The sequence below is a fragment of the Polypterus senegalus genome, chromosome 18, assembly GCF_016835505.1.
Source record: "Polypterus senegalus isolate Bchr_013 chromosome 18, ASM1683550v1, whole genome shotgun sequence".
Taxonomy (NCBI): domain Eukaryota; kingdom Metazoa; phylum Chordata; class Cladistia; order Polypteriformes; family Polypteridae; genus Polypterus; species Polypterus senegalus.
The window spans coordinates 38,080,253-38,098,119 of NC_053171.1; the positions used below are offsets into that span (position 1 = coordinate 38,080,253).

At 35.9% G+C, this 17,867-nt stretch overlaps 1 protein-coding gene across 2 annotated transcripts in view; it reads left to right on the plus strand.

Annotated features, from left to right (window-relative positions):
* The window catches only part of LOC120518923 (intraflagellar transport protein 43 homolog A), a 101,648-nt gene that overhangs the window by 35,350 nt on the left and 48,431 nt on the right, over positions 1 to 17,867 (plus strand). For both annotated transcript variants that reach the window (XM_039741948.1, XM_039741947.1), the window contains exons 3-5: positions 4,680 to 4,744; positions 10,412 to 10,447; positions 12,955 to 12,998. In XM_039741948.1, coding sequence (XP_039597882.1) covers positions 4,680 to 4,744; positions 10,412 to 10,447; positions 12,955 to 12,998 — 145 coding nt within the window. The remainder of the gene's footprint in view (positions 1 to 4,679; positions 4,745 to 10,411; positions 10,448 to 12,954; positions 12,999 to 17,867) is intronic.

A 17,867-nucleotide genomic window follows, 5' to 3' on the forward strand; every position in this document is an offset into this window, starting at 1 on the left:
TTCTATTTCTGCCACATCACTTGGTCCACATTTAATAACATTTGTTGCTTGTGATCAATGAACATGATACTTAAACCTGGTTTTGAATTCTAATAACATATGTTTCATGTTCTGGTGAATGATCAATATATTGTATGTGTTTGTGGGGGCCATGCATTTAGTACAATAAAGCCTTTTTACTCACCATGTAAAAGGCCACAAGATAGCTGAGACCTAAAATGTTTTGAATTTCCAGAACATGTCAGACCATATTCATTATTACTTCTTGCTTGTCTATGTGCATCAGTGTCCTGTCTCCTTATTTTGTTCTAACTCTTTGTCACTTAATCACTTTCTGTGATGTGCTTGACACTTAGCAGGTGCTTCTGCTCTTGTTTGTGTTGTATTAGGGTGGTGTTCATCATGTAATTAGATACTTTGATTTGCTTGATGCTTAGCAGTTGCTGCTGCTGTTTAGTTTCATTCAGCCGTGTCACTTGGTCTGTGGATCACGTTGCTGTAATAAACACACAAACACAGGTCACTCTGCCAAGGCTGCCACTATCTGAAATTGTTTATCAGAACATATCAGGTCATAATTTTTCGATCAAGGTCAATGCTGTAACCCCAGTTGTTTGCAAGTAATTGCTTGACAGACAGACCGACCAACCTACCTTTGCATTTTATATACAGTATTTAGATCATAAGCCTGGAAGTGAAATAAAAAATTTGTGACTCTACTTAGGAGTGTTCAATACTGATCCTATAGTACTGGAATGGTAGTGTATTGTCATAGTGATCAGTTATTTAAACACAAGCATACATCTAATTTTAATTGAGCATCTTGTTTTAACTTTTCTGTTTTTGCAGTATGCTAGAAATAGTATGGAAACCTGAAAATGTCAAATTATTTCTTTTTGTAGAATGTTCATCAATAGCAGGGGCTGGCAACCTAAGACTGTGGCACACAAAACCATTTTCAGTGGCACCCAGAAAGCGAACAGACATGTGTCTACAAAATTATTTGACATTTCTTATTAATAAATATCGGTAGTAAAGTTTGTTAAGTAATATTTAGTCTGTAATGTATCAAAGTTTATTTTACCAATTATTAAAAAACAAACCTAACAGATTAAATTAGTAAATAAAAAATAGTGCTTCAAGTCAATAGGCACAAAAGTCACAATAGCAGCACTAACCGTTGCCAGAACCATCTAATTGATATGTCCCTGTGTTAATATGTGTTAAGTGTCAAGTACTGTAGGTATAGCAATTGTTCTCTTTGACCCAGGTTGACAGAGAAGTTCAATTTTGTTATGAGAGGGAATCAGCTGTTTGTACTGTGTTTTTTTGTGAAAATGTTATGTGCTGAACATGACGTGTACAGTTTCACTTCAAAACAAAGCATGAGAAAAAATTAAATGATGAGGCAGACAAAGTGGAATTTAGCAGGGAGAACAGTAGGAAAATATTAGAAGCAAAATAGTGTGTAGAAAACCCTATGCAATGCTAAAACACAGGCTATAGAAGGCAGCTATAAACTCTTAGAATGTATAATCAAATACAGAAAGCTGTTTACTGATAGGCAGCACTTGAAAGAAGCTTTACTATGCAGTGCCAAGGTTTTGATATGATGGATTGCCAAAGAAACAATCATGTCCAGAATGAAGGGTTTGTTAGTTTCAGCAGGAACTGTTCACAGGTAGAATTTCTGAAATGGTAGAACATGGCCATTCCCAGCAAGCATCGCAATGACAGGTGCACCAGTGTTCCGACATAGAAAAAAAATGCACCATTATAACAGATAGTGCCACTACTATGGAGGAAAAAGGAAAAGTTTTTTTTGAGTTTTAACTGAAAATCAGATCACTGACCCAGTCGTAAAGTTTCATTGCATTATTTTCTATGAAAATTCATTTGCCAAAATATTAACTGTAATGGATATAGTCGTTACCATTGTTAACTTTCTTATTACTCACTCGTCATTAACTCACCAACAGTTTTACTGACTACTGGACGAGATGAACAAGGATTTGCCTCTCCACTGCCCTGTAGGATTGCTCAGTGGTTTGTCAAGTGTTTTGATATGGTCCATGCATTTTTAGAAGAGAAATGTTTGAACTAACCAGAGCTATAGAATTAGCGATGGTTAATAAAACTTATGTTTTTAAGAATATTACAGTACATCTGAACACACTTACTCTGCAGTTAAAGTGCAGGCCAAACTATATTAGGCATATGCATGCAATGCATTTCTGGTGAAAATTAAAAGTATTCTCTTGTGATGTTCAGAGTAGAAGCATTCGTTATTTCAATTGCTTGAGGACATTGTCATCACATCAGCATGTCAACCCCAATGACATCATTCAGTATGTTTAAATACTTGAAATGAACTCTACCAGATTTCAAGACAATGAGCAAAATGGCCCAATATTTTCTTTTTAGATCGATCCAGAAAACTTTGTGGAGAAAAACCTGGCTTTACCTCTGTTTGAGTGGATGGGGAGTGAGGAGTTTGAAATACAGCAGACTGAACTCAAAACATCTTCTGTGTGGGCATATAAAGTTACAGAGCTATGTAAAACACAGACACTGAAAAAGAAGCATATATTGTGGCCAGCTGAGAAAGTTATCCAGACATATTCTTATGTTTGAAAAAGGTGGCCTTTGCATTAATCTCTGCATTTGGATTCACTTATCAGATTTTTTTCACATTTGAAGACAGTGACTCACAACAGACAATCTAGAAGTGTGTGTGGATCTCCCTGAAAGTGCAAGTCCAGTTTACTGTTCATTACATGTTAATGGTAAACACATGAATATGGGAATGCGGGAATGAAAAATGTCCGGGAATCCTGGGCTCCTGGTAATCGGGAGACCGGGAATGGATTCCCTAGTCAGTAGTCAGCATGAGTGTTCATGTGCTTCCTGGACAAACAGTGGTGTGGTGGTGTGAGCAAACCTCTGTTACAGGTCACATATACCACTCTGACAAAATTTTAAAAACAAAAATGTGACATCCGTCTCTTTGATGAAGCAAATATATTACAGAAAATGCTCCTATTTTCCATTAAGTTAAATGGGTTGCACTGAAATTTTATATAATGTGTACATTTTCTAACATGTTCAAATAAGATATTGCTGATTTTGCCACAATTAAAACAGATAGACAAACAAATTTAAAAATGCAACGTTTTGTCATTTAAATATCATTAATGGTATTTGCACTCTTTTTCATGATAATGAGTGGTTTACAACCTAGCTTATAAAACTAATCAGACTTCCTAGTATCATCCTCTTGAAGTTGTGTGCTGAATTGAAACCTACATTATAGAGACTATCATGCATACTTCACTCGGTCCCTTTTCCATTACAGGTTTTAACAACTGTAGGGTATTTGGTGACAGGTGCTTTTCGGCTTGAACTGGCTGACCAGTCAGGAATCTCAGTCATCCCTGAGCCAGGTCATGACATTTGTATGGCATGGTACAGTTAAGATTCTACCATATACATCCAGTTTTCTTACAGTCAGGGTGAGCACATCAAGTTTAAAAGGCAATTTGCAGTGATTGCTGATTTTCCTAATGTAAGTGGTGCAATGGACTGAACACATGTTGTGATACAGGCACCATTATACTGTAGAATGAATTTGCTGTAGTAAACAGAACACACCTTCATTCAATTAATATAATATGTAATGCTTAAATGTGTCTGGCTGATGTTGTTGCAAGGTGGCCCAGTTCAACTCATGATTCCTTTATTTTATCAAATAATAAAGTGAGAAGCAGATTTCAAGGTCATGGAGTGTGTAATCATTGATGTGTGTAACGCTGCCATTTTCAGTTATGTCTTACAACACATAGAGCACCTTTTTTTATAGACAAAACACTAAGGTAGTTAAAATTAAGCATATGGATTAGGTGTTATTGCCAACACTGAAGACATCTGTATTGCAAGAACATGTCATTTAACTATAATATGACCTTGCTCAGGATAAAGCAGATTTAGAAAATGGATGGATGGACATCAGAATGTGTCTGACAAGTCATTGTCAGTGAAATGAGATTTTCTGTTTACTTCATTGTCCTGCTGTCTGGAGTCGGTAAAATGCCAAAACCAATAAAGTCTGTGTAGGACTTACAAATGGTCAGAACTTTCCATAACGTTAAGCCTGTTTTCATAGCATGTTTGTTTTATAAATAACGACATTTCTGAGCATAGGCAAGTTTTATACATGGGCCCCAGCCACGTAGGCAGGCAGTGAATGTCTGTATGGAGTTTAATTGTTCTGAGAATATCTTTTTTGATTTATCTCCAGGTAGTTCAGTTTCATCCCATACCCTAACGAAGTGTGTAACATTGATTGGCAACTTTGAGTTGAACGGGCATGAGTGAGTGTGAGTGTCTAAGTGATATGAGTAGACTGGCATTTTGTGCAGAAATAATTTTTAACCCTGATTTGAAACAAGCAGGTTCAAAACATGAATGAATGGCTGAATAAAATATGTAAAGAGAACACAACATTAAAGTCCAACTAAAAAAGTAATGCAAGGTTTCTTTTGTCCAGCAATCACTCACGGTTAAAACGCTAGTTTATTTTGTTTGTGCTTAGAGTTAGCCTTTCACTTTCAGTATCCTCTTTGTTTTTGTGTAACATGATGACTTCATAACATTTCCTTTATATGTCTTTATTTGTTTAGGGTCCTCCACCAAAACCACCTAGACGACAAGGTGGCTGGGCTGATGAAACTCCGGGCTCTGCGAAGTAAGCAGTTATCTTTTTATATTGAAGAAAGCTCCCACCATCTTCCTCCCAAGTTTTCCCAGAATGGTTAAAAATTTATATTTTTTGGGAAAGCATGGTATTAAGTGGTCCTGTTCATCATAATTATACTTCATTTACGATTTGTGTTTTCCTTCCATATGCTGAAAGAGTTTAAGTTTCTCTTTGTTGTAAAGAAAACTTGGGAAGGACTATTTGATGTTTATTGCATAATGCAATTTTTAGCAATTGTAGATATGAATGATACCTTTGCTAATTTTAAATAAGCCAAAAATTATTCTAAAACTCGCACACACTCTGCTATTACATGTGTGTATCTGACCTATTCACTTTCAAGATATTTTTTAGTAAATGACACTATATCATCTGTTTTATGAAAATTAATTGGTAACAAAGCATAATTCAAATTTGGTCAATTTTAGTGTTGCTATCTGAACTGATAGCTTTTATTTGCGACATGAAGGAATCAGGATCTTCTGGAAAGAACTACAGTACCATGAATGGAAAAGCATGTAAATGAATTAAATTAATTTAGAGTTAGTTATAAATTACCTTGTGAGACTGCATCCTGTGACACCTTTTACATTTTCCATTGTATTGGTTCTGTGTTTCATGCTGCGTAACATGAAACATTATAATGAAAGAGACAAAAAGTGAACAGCTACACAAACCCCTAAATGAAATGAGAGATAGAGCATGAATGTTCCTGCCTTGAGCCTGATGCTTGCTAGGATGGGCTCCAGCTTCACTACAGTTCTGCTCTTGATAGGCAGGTTTGGAAGATGGATGGATGGATGCTTACCTAGTTGATCCCAAGAAGGTTCCACACAACCACACAGGTCTATTTTTCAAACACCGAAGTAATTAAGAAGTGTTATATGCAACCTTTTCTAACATATGTGTAAATTATGTAGCTGGCAGGGGTTAATGTCCCCATTCACCTTGATGAATCAGAAGGATAATATGTTAATAAGAAAATTGCTGCATATATTTAAAAGGACTACATGTTCCTTTGCTTAAATACTGTAATTAATGTGTTAAAGGAACCAGTACTTTTATGAGATTGCACTCTGACTGCCTTATATTAGGTAAATTACTTATTGCTTCACGTTTTGTGCAGACATTAACAGTTTACTTTGATCTTTTCTTTAATGGTACCACATATTGCATTTTTTGATAGAATCCAGTAATTTGTTAAGGCAGTATTAAAGGTGAGAAGGACTTAAGAACATGTTTGGTTTTGCCTTCTATTAAAGCACCTGGGTCTCATAAGAAAATAGAAAGAATCAAAAAAACTGGAGTGTATTGTTTTCCCTCCTGTTTTAATGTGCATATTTTTGGATACAAAGTAGTGGGGGGAGGTTAATTTAGACCCAAGTGTGCATTGATCTCTTTTGAACAAGGTAAGTAATGGTTCCTTTGGGATTTCCAAGGACTTTTCCACTCAATGTCATGCATCACTCTCAATCACTGAAACCCTCCTTCTGTTAATTTCAGTGAAGAAACGCTAGGATTTGCCAATCTATCACTCCTAATTGACACTAAATGATCTGTCAGTTTATTGATGAACATTCAAAGCCAGGTTGTCACAATATATTTTATCCCTAACAACTTTTTTTCGACAGTTTTACCATGTCCATCTTTTCTTGTTACATAAGTCTTAATCAAATGCTCATAATGTGTGTTTAAATGTCCTCTCCTCCTAGAAACTGACAAGTGTCAAGGGCAGTGGTTTCGGTTTTCTTCATTTAAAATTGAAGCTATTTTTAAACTGTATGATGACAAGTCTTTTGTATATGCTATAAAGAGAAAAATCATTGTGAAAATGCTGATGAAATAATGATTTAGCTGAACAAAATAGCCTTACCACTCTTAAAAGCTTTAAGTTGAAATTTTCTTTTCTGGCTTAATTATGTGAAAGTAAATCCATCTGTTATTTATTTTGCTAATTACCAGCTGGCAAAGGCTAAGAGTCTAATAAAGCAAGTAGGATTTCTTACAGCCTTTGCTTGACAATGCCTCCTGTTCATCTTAGTGACAATGTATAGTACTGCATGAGGTGACATTGAAGTCAACAGAATCTGTTCAGTTAGTCCCTCTGGAGACAATTTGTCTACTTCATCACTAGGGCCAACAGCCCACTGCAGACTCCAAACCCCCAAGGCTCAAGAATGATGTTTTGAAGCAAATGTCCAGCTTGCACAGCAGTGCACCTTGAAAGTAAGAGACAACCATCATTGTGCTCAACAAAGAGAAGTGCAAAAAATAACACCCTAGGTTATATACTGAGGGGTCCTGAGAAACATCATTTTTTATCCTACTGGATAAACTCATAAACACCATTGGAAAGTCTTGTCACTTATATACATTGTAAAAGGCGTTATAAGACATTTATTTTTGTGGGTGTGAGATTTTTTTTGCGCAGTTTTAACTTTGTAATTATTGGTTTCAGTTCAGTCTGAATTCAGCATTTGACTTCCTTCAAAGATTTTGACAATGGCTTTGAAGCAAAAGTGAAGTTTTATAAAGAATAGTAATTGTTGATTTTTACTGTTAATACATTTGCTCAATCTTCTTTTTTCATAACTTGACTGAATGAAGCCTAATTCTGTCTGAGCAGTAATCTGTGTTAGGCAAGAGTCAGTCTTGTCCAGGCGACACTGAACCACACAGTGAATGTTCATTGACGCTGAGCATATTTAGAGTCACTGGTTTCCAGGACAGCCAGCCAGTGAAGTCTGGGAATTAGTGGAGTCTTTGGAGGAAATCTCCTCAAGTATCGGGAAAATGTCACAGTGAAGGAGCCTCAGAAGTTAAATTAAACGATAATCTAAACATGGGTAGACTCTATTTTGCCCAAAAATTAATTACATTACATTTTATGTGTTTTGTTTTTTTATTACTGTTAAAATGGTTGACATGTTGTTATGGGTAGTGCTCCTGGGAAATCCAGCATCAGAGTGTGTCAGTTGCCACACTAGAAAGTATGTTGTGGGTGAACATGCTTGTGAAAGCCACAAAGAAAGAGCCACAGGCCACTAAACTTTATCCAGTCTCTGAGAGAATGTTTTAGAAATCCAAAGGATGGATGTAAACTGTGAAATTTCTTTAATTTATAATAGAGTATTGCAAACCCATTTATTCTAGTACAGAGTCACGGAGTTCTGGAGACGCCCTGTACAGCACTGGTGGGTTCAAATCAGTATTGCACTCATGTTTATGATTGGGCACTGTCACCCACCTAACCTGCAAGTTTTTAGGCTGTGCAGAACATCTGGAGTACCCAGGGAAAACTGATACATTTTTGGGTAGTAGACTCAGGGCTGCAATTTGAACCACAAACTCTTTCTGTGGCACAACAACTTTATCCTTTGTGTCACCTCCAACAATAAAACAAAATAATTGTATTACACGCTCCTCCACTGCCAAACACTGTTGGTTAATTTTCTGAATGACTACTGATAAAATTGATAGGCATTAGGGGAAGAGTAGTGCACTGCCTTTAACCTTATGACTAATAAAACGATCTTCACAGCCAAGCAAGATTCAAAGCTCTTTTATATCCGTCAGATGTTATAAGGAAAAGAGAAATGCTTTTAACATTTGTGTACAATTTAATATTTGTGTAACAGAATAATTAGACATAAGATGTGGATTTGAGTGGCCTTGTGAAACCCTTAAGCTTAAATGAGGTAAATTTTTCTCTAGGGTTCAGAAATGAAAATCAGTATAACAGTTTCAGAACAGTAATCACAGATATCGATAAATAAGTGTAATTTATCTTCACCATTTGGTAATAGTAATTTTTTTTTGTATCAGGATCTTAGAGAATCCTTAGAAATGACATTATACTAATACAGTATTTAGTGTGAAAGAGTTGAATGAAGTTGTTTTTCTGTCACACCATTGTTTGAAATATTTTAATTTTAAATATTTTTACCTATTGCATTCGGCAAAAACATTCTCCGTTTTGAAACTTTTTCTTACCATTTTTATATTCTGAATACAAAAAATCCCCTTTATGATCAGCAGGTGGCATAGTCACATTGCAAAGAAGCACAAAGGTGGAAATTGACAAGAAGTGAAAGAAATCTGAAATGCTGAAGAAAATAAGTGTTATTCTGTACTTAAAACCTTTCAGATTTTATGAAGAAAAAAATATTAGACAACACACAGTTACAGTCTAATTCTAATTGTGACATCATTGAAGCAACTACCTTTACACCCTGGGGTTTTAAATACAGTCTATAGTAACTTTTTTTGAATTGTGCTTACAGGCATTTCTTTTAAATGATATATTTATTTTTGTTTCTAGTAAGGATTGAACCAGACACCCTCTGGATTGTAGACTCAATGGATCACCAGCAGCATTACAGTAGTGCCTTTAAATATACAGTAATTGACATTTAAAGTTTAAATTTCAAATGAATAAACCTAACATGGTTTATTTAACGGAATTTCAACTATTGCATGTCTATGTGAGCCTGAAGTCTTACTTGATATACACAACCTTGTATTCAGAATCATACCTCTCAAAGTTGTTAATGCTACTGTAGAAAGAAACCTTTTATCCTTTATAACACACCTATTTTGCTTTACTGACAGAATAGTGGAATGCCATGCTATCATAGGGCACACATCCACTCACACCCTCCCTCACTTATTCTGGACCAAGTTAGAGTCACTAATTATCCTATCATGCCTATCTAAGGGAGGAAAACTAGAATATCCAGAGAAAAACCCAGGCAGACATGGGAAGAACATACAGACACTGTACATGCATTTTGATGTATGTTATTTTATTCATCCACACTATTCAGTGCTCTCTAAAACCTAAAAATCTTGACCTGAGACTGCAGAGCTTCTGCTTGGAAATTAACAGTTTGTTCTCAGGAAAGACAAGTTATTTGCCTATGATCAAATTTATAAAAAATAAAATATTTCAGTTAACATAACATGGTTTATACCAGTGTGTACAATGACAGGCAATATATGAAATCTAGGGTTGACCGTTGCCATCAACACATGAGAGAACTGAACTCCGTGGTTATGCAAATGCTGGTGATGTACTGTATATGATATTGCCTTTTAAAGTATTATCTTTGTGCTGCATTATTTGCTTCATTTCATATAGATTGTTTATATTGTTTATTTAGTTATTTTAATTTTCTCCTTGTTTTATCTTACCTATTGGTATGCTTATCTCTTAAAAAAAGAAATTATGTAATGTTTATTATGTTATACTAGATGGTAGTTATTGCTGTGAAATGAGATTGAAAAACTGTGCTGAAATTACTAATGTGCATCCTTGTCAGTGCCACAATGTCCTACACCTCTCTTGCCAGCTTGACTAGTTGAGGGTGATGATGGCTTTATTTCAAGGGGTCTGTTTCTCCCTAGGGCTAGGTCTTCTTTAAATGCCAGAGGAGGTAGTCACTGAATGAATGATGGAGTGCCTGATGGGCAGGTAGCTGCAGTTCATTAGCTGTCTGAAATGCTGTTTCAGCATCATCAGTAACGGTTCTGGGTTCAAGCAAAATTTGCCCAGTGGGATACTCTGTCTAATATTCTCACTCTGTGAAAAGGCTTAATCAAGCAAATTATGCATTTTTCCTTTCTGCCTCTCTCTAAAAAAATGTTCTATTCCAGGTCTGGAAGAAAGCCAGTGCCCAGTGATGTGGAGGAGTAAGTTTTTTTTTAAACCTTTTCCAGTAGGCAGAAAATGCAGCTGCGAGCTGCTAATTTCATACTTCATGGAAAGGAGATTGTTATTTTTGCTAATATGGCTGTTAGTTAAATAATTTATACAAATGTAACTAGTTTTAATAATGCATGTATGGCTAATTATTGTTAGATTTTTTACAGATGCCATTCTTAGTGCCAGAAATTTGAGACAAAAATAATAAATGTTAATGATTCTGGCTTTTCCATTGTAATGATCAATGCAACAATAGTTTTTTCACCTTTGTGTATTTAGTTTAAGTTGAGGCTTAAAGCTCAAAGCATTTATACCTACTTTATGCACTTTAAAACTGTGCCAAACTAACTGCATTTCACTCTAGTGATCCTTTATTTCTGTGTTCTGTGTTAAAACTTTTCATCATAATATAAAAAAAGCCAATTCAAGCAGAGTTCTTTGTTTCTTTGTTATGCCTTCTTTCTGGATTTTTAAAATATTGCAAAGAAGAAAATGCCATAACACAGTGTCCTCATTATGTACAGCAGTGGCAAGGTTACAGGGGGGAAAAAACTATACAAGTGCGTACTCTATACTGTATTAGACTGTCAATCATATTTCAATACAGCATTATGAGAGCAGTGCATGGATATTGCAGAATAGCTCCATGAACTAAAACAATGGGAACAATAAAGCTTTTTATAAATTGCAGCATTCAGTATTACAATTGATTACAAAATGAAAAGCTGATACAGAGGTCAGAAGCAGGTGACATATTACGCGAGTAGGTAAAGCACAACAGATCATATAGATGTGGATTAATGTGCTACAGAAGATGAGAAGACAGCCAAGGCTGTAAATGAGTTTTAAAGAGATTATTTTCAACAGAAGATTCACTTTTTATCTTTGGAGGTAGCCAAGCCAATGACAGCAGTATGAGGGTTACATAAGCACGGCAGCTTCACATGAATGATTGAGAGGTGAAAGTGGGGGGCTTTGCAGGATAATGACAGAATAAAGGCCATACTAGTCGTACGAAAAGTATAGTAGTAAATGGTGATATTATTTCATTACCAGATAAGGAAGAAAGAGAACAGTTCTGTTTTTTTTTTTTTATTATTTTTATGTGAATAATATGCCATGAGATATGTTGTTTACATGCTTGTGAACCTCCTATCAAGGAAAATCAGCAAAGTCAGTGGAAAGTTTCTAATGTTGGACTGTCAGCATTTAGATGTTCAGTACCATTGATTATCTGCTAGACAATAAGATGACTGATTTAAGGACAGAAAGAAGAGCACTATTCTGTTTTTGGGGTTTGGAATAATGAGGATATAATCTAAAATTATTTTAGTTAATACTTTAAAGCAGAGCCTGGCTCTCCATGTAATGTTGCTTTTTGTATTCCAAAAGTAATGCTCACTGTTGAAGACACCTCTGCTGCACAGTACTCCATATTGTATTGTAGCTTTGTAGTGGCATCTAAATTCAATAAATTTAAATCAAGGAATTACATAAAAGTGAACTTATTAGTTTTAATTGTCATAGTTAATTTGAAAATACTTGATTGACCATGCAGGCAGCTCTGTCTCTTAAGAGCTACACCTTTAGATTTAGTGTGATGGAGTTATTTATCTTACTAGTTAGATTTTTTATAGATGGATACTGGAGAAAGAACTTAAATCTTAACTTTCTGATGTATGTCATTTTCATTACTTTGCCTCAATAAAATAAAATTAACATCAAAAGGACAGTTCAACTTTATTGGGAACATCTTTGTCAATCAGATTTGATCTTTGTAGGGCTTACTAGTATGTAAAATACCAACTCCCCTGCTGTTACTATTTTGTGTCTTATTTAGTTGAGAAGATTTTGGAATAGTGAAGGAACGTGCTTGAATAAAGTGTACCATTTATCTACCACATGTATTAGATAGTTTGAATCTGCCTCAATTGTGTATCATGGTAGACACCTTTATTCAAGAAGACTTACAATATTTGAAATACAATTTATTATATATATTTTTTTCCAATTGGAACACTGGCAAGTGAAGTAACTTGCTCATGGTTACACAGTGTCAGTAGTCTAAACCTTAAAGCCTTAACTACTACACCATACTTCCTGCCATCAGTGACTTAACAGAAATGTAAGTTGCCTGTATCTGGATGATAGTTCCACTTATAAAAATAAAGTGTATAGTCCATTCCTTTGATGAGCTTCATGGTCACTATACTATCTGTAGAAGATTGAGATAGGAGTTGACTATTATTAACTTAACACATGCGTTACAGTTTATGTCACTGCTTGATTTCATGTACCTGTCACTCAGAAGCTTGTATTTGAACAATAAGTCTACTGCTCACAAAGAATGCCTAGTTTCCATTGCTGTGGTACAAATCCAGACACTTGTGTGTCATTTGCTACTAACAGTTTCACCAAAATGATTTGTATAATGGTGATATTTGAACTTTCACCAATTAATTGTGTGATTTTTTTTTTTTCCCTTGTTCTTCAGCAAACGTCTGAAGCCTCAAACCCCTGAAGGGTCAGATGATGGAGGTAAGATTTTTTTCTTTATAAGTAGAAATGAGCAAACCAAATTGTGAAGAACTTTGCCAAATGCTACAAAATGCGTCAATGGGGAAGTAGGAGCTGAAATAGTTTTGAGTAGACTATAATAGTGAAATGGTCATTTTAGTGTCCCTGAGACCTAGTGAAGTGTCTTTCAACTATTATAGACCAATTATTGTCTAAAACATGATCCTAACTATGAGGCAGCAAAAGACACTGATGGAACAAACAACATAACCCAAAATACAACAAATGGCCACAAACTAGAAGTAAGTAAATAAAGTATAGTTCATTGAGCTCACATGTTGGCTGTGATACGAACTGGCAACTAAGGCATGGCTTATTCAATTGTTTAAAGTCATGCCCCTGGGTGCAACTTCCATATATCTGTGCAGATGCTTTTCATTTTTATCTGCTATCAGGAATAAAGAAATGCCTTATAAATAATGATATATCGTTCATTATTATTTCACAGGGTCTCACTCTGACAACAACAACATTTATTTATATAGCACATTTTCATACAAATAATGTAGCTCAAAGTGCTTTACATGATGAAGAAAAGAGAAAAAAAGACAAAGTAAGAATTAAAATAAGAAAACACTTATTAACATAGAATAAGAGTAAGGTCCGATGGCCAGGGAGGACAGAAAAAGCAAAAAAAATTCCAGACGGCTGGAGAGAAAAAAAATAAAATCTGCAGGGGTTCCAGACCATGAGACTGCCCAGCCCCCTCTGGGCATTCTACCTAACATAAATGAAAACAGTCCTCTTTGTATTTAGGGTTCTGATGGAAGGACTTGATGATGACGATCATGTGGACTTCCAGCTTTTAATCCATTAATGTAGGAACATCATGGTGCTTTGATTAGGTGGTGGTGGTGCAGGTCGCCACCACAGAAAACCGGGAAAAGAAACAGAAGAGAGAGTAGGGGTTAGTATGGATTTTAGAGCCACCATGAATAGTTATGATAATAAACTGAATATACAGAGTATCAGGATTAAATTAAAATTAAGTTATGAGAAGGCCATGTTAAAGTAATTAATTTTTTAGCATTTTTTAAAGTGCTCCTCTGTATTAGCCTGGCGAATTCCTATTTGCAGGCTATTCCAGATTTTAGGTGCATAACAGCAGAAGGCTGCCTCACCACTTCTTTTAAGTTTAGCTTTTGGAATTCTGAGCAGACACTCATTTGAGGATCTAAGGTTATGATTTGGAATATAAGGTGTCAGACATTCTGATATATAAGATGGAGCGAGATTATTTAAGGCTTTGTAAACCATAAGCAGTATTTTAAAGTCACTTCTGAATGACACAGATAACCAGTGTAGTGACATCAAAACTGGAGAGATGTGCTCAGATTTTCTTTTCCTAGTTAGGATTCTAGTAGCTGCATTCTGCACTAGTTGCAAATGATTTATGTCTTATTTGGGTAGTCCTGAGAGGAGTGTGTTACAGTAATCTAGTCGACTGAAAACAAAAGCATGAACTAATTTCTCAGCATCTTTCAGTGATATAAGAGGTCAAACTTTTGCTATGTTTCTTAATTGAAAAAATGCTGTCCTAGTGATCTGATTAATATGCGATTTAAAATTCAGGTTACAGTTAAAAGTTACCCCTAAATTCTTTACCTCCGTCTTGATTTTTAATCCTAATGCATCAAATTTATTTCTAATAACCTCATTATATCCATTATTGCAGATCACTAAAATTTCTGTTTTCTCTTTATTTAGCTTGAGAAAATTACTATTCATCCATTTAGAAACACAAGTAAGACATGGTGCTAGTGAAACAACAGAGTCGGGGTCATCAGGTGTTATTGACAAATACAGCTGCGTGTCATCAGTATAGCTGTGGTAACTCACGTTATGCCCTGAGATAATCTGACCTAACGGAAGCATGTAGATTGAAAAGAGCAGCGGACCCAGGATACAGCATTGTGGAACACCACATAGGATATTTATATATGACATGAGAATGGAGGTGGGGAGGGATCCTAGATGCTTTGTCTGAGATTGTGACTGGGCACATGGCTAATTATGCATGAAAATTAACCATACAGGACTATGGTGCCAATGCACAAGGATCGTTGTTATACACTCACCTAAAGGATTATTAGGAACACCTGTTCAATTTCTCATTAATGCAATTATCTAATCAATCAATCACATGGCAGTTGCTTCAATGCATTTAGGAGTGTGGTCCTGGTCAAGACAATCTCCTGAACTTCAAACTGAATGTCAGAATGGGAAGGAAAGGTGATTTAAGCAATTTTGAGCGTGGCATGGTTGTTGGTGCCAGACGGGCCGGTCTGAGTATTTCACAATCTGCTCAGTTACTGGGATTTTCACGCACAACCATTTCTAGGGTTTACAAAGAATGGTGTGAAAAGGGAAAAACATCCAGTATGCGGCAGTCCTGTGGGCGAAAATGCCTTGTTGATGCTAGAGGTCAGAGGAGATTGGGCTGACAAATTCAAGCTGCTAGAAGAGCAACTTTGACTGAAATAACCACTCGTTACAACTGAGGTATGCAGCAAAGCATTTGTGAAGCCACAACACACACAACCTTGAGGCGGATGGGCTACAACAGCAGAAGACCCCACTCATCTCCACTACAAATAGGAAAAAGAGGCTACAATTTGCACAAGCTCACCAAAATTGGACAGTTGAAGACTGGAAAAATGTTGCCTGGTCTGATGAGTCTCGATTTCTGTTGAGACATTCAAATGGTAGAGTCAGAATTTGGTGTAAACAGAATGAGAACATGGATCCATCATGCCTTGTTACCACTGTGCAGGCTGGTGGTGGTGGTGTAATGGTGTGGGGGATGTTTTCTTGGCACACTTTAGGCCCCTTAGTTCCAATTGGGCATCGTTTAAATGCCACGGGCTACCTGAGCATTGTTTCTGACCATGTCCATCCCTTCATGACCACCATGTACCCATCCTCTGATGGCTACTTCCAGCAGGATAATGCACCATGTCACAAAGCTCGAATCATTTCAAATTGGTTTCTTGAACATGACAATGAGTTCACTGTACTAAAATGGCCCCCACAGTCACCAGATCTCAACCCAATAGAGCATCTTTGGGATGTGGTGGAACGGGAGCTTCGTGCCCTGGATGTGCATCCCACAAATCTCCATCAACTGCAAGATGCTATCCTATCAATATGGGCCAACATTTCTAAAGAATGCTTTCAGCACCTTGTTAAATCAATAATACGTAGAATTAAGGCAGTTCTGAAGGCGAAAGGAGGTCAAACACCGTATTAGTATGGTGTTCCTAATAATCCTTTAGGTGAGTGTATATGCCGTGGCAGTTGTTATTATGGTCTTATTATGCTCAGCTAGTGCAATGTTTCTCAACCTTTATGGCCCTGTGACGCAGTTTTGACTTTGTAAATTCATTGACAACCTACTGGCCTTCCGCCTTGGTGAAATGAGCACGATTTGAAGAGTAGGGTAAGTGTTCCCCCTTCATGAAATAAGCTGACTTGGGAAAACAAGTCAAATGGGAAAACATATCATGCAGTGCTGTCATTTGCTTGAGTGATACACTTGTAAACCAATGACAGCACCCATGACCCGCCCAGTTGTTGTTTTTTGTTGTTCCATAACATGCTGCTTCACCTTCTTTAAATGAAATTGTTTAGCTGAACTTCTCCTTAATTCTGCATTAGTTCTGTGAAATAAATATCAGTTCCAGTCATTATAATATCATGGTGTAGTTAATTAGAACTTGTTGCATTTCACTAAAAAGGTCAAAAGTTTTTATCCTTATAGAAAATGTGTGTGGAAATACATGTATGCATGTGTAGGTAAATATATTTCCTATTAAACTGAATTGATTAAGATTTGGTGTTATATATAGTGCATGTCTTAAGTAAGCAAAATGAATTAAGCTATCCAAGTATATGGATGAGACATAATTTAGTTATATGGAAAAAGTGATGAAAACTGTACATCTTCAAAAAGTAATACATTTCTTGTACTTAAGATTGGGTAAAAATGTATAGTTCAGGTAACTTTGAAAGGCACAGTTTCTTTTCTTAAGATACTTGTGCTACTCCCTTATTAACTGGCTGAATGGGATTTACTGAGTGTACTAATAATGTGGTATTTCATTGTACTCAGAAAGTAGTGTATCATATGTTTTCTTTTCTCTTTTTGTAATCTCTCTGGACAAATATTCTGCTCATAACCAACTGTTACTGTACTTCATAAAATGTTTGATAAGACAGTAGGTAGGCTGTGGACATATATGTTGTGATTTTGAAATTTGTATTTGAATAATCAGCAATACTGCTGTATCTAAGGGTGTTCAAGGTGTTGGTAAGTTTAAAAGATATATGTGTAATTTGTTTGCTTCCAAAAGCAAGTGCTATACAAAATAGGTATGCTCTTTATTTTATTTCTCAAAATTTTTCTCTTAGATTGTCCTATTTACGAAAACACAGTATCTACTGAAACATTGTATATCCCCTTTTAGTTGTATACTTGTCTTGTTTTTAATTGAAAACAATTTTTTAATTGAAAATACAGCATTGTATATCTCTTTTTCCAAGCTTCCAAGACCTAAAACGCAGTTGCAGTGATTATATGGTAGAATACCTGGAGAGTTACATTCCTATAAACAAAGGAGGCAGGTTTTCCTCTGCTGTGAAATCATGCATTTAAAAAGCCAGTTGTATACAGCTAAAACATAAAATTAAATTACCCATCCCACCACAGGTTGTGTCATCATCTTGTCATGCTGGTTTATAGGCCCCCTAATTTAGACGCTGAATTAGCACATCTCGTCACTCCACATTTAACCTCAATTCTTCCGGTAGTCTGTAATTATAATTTATTAC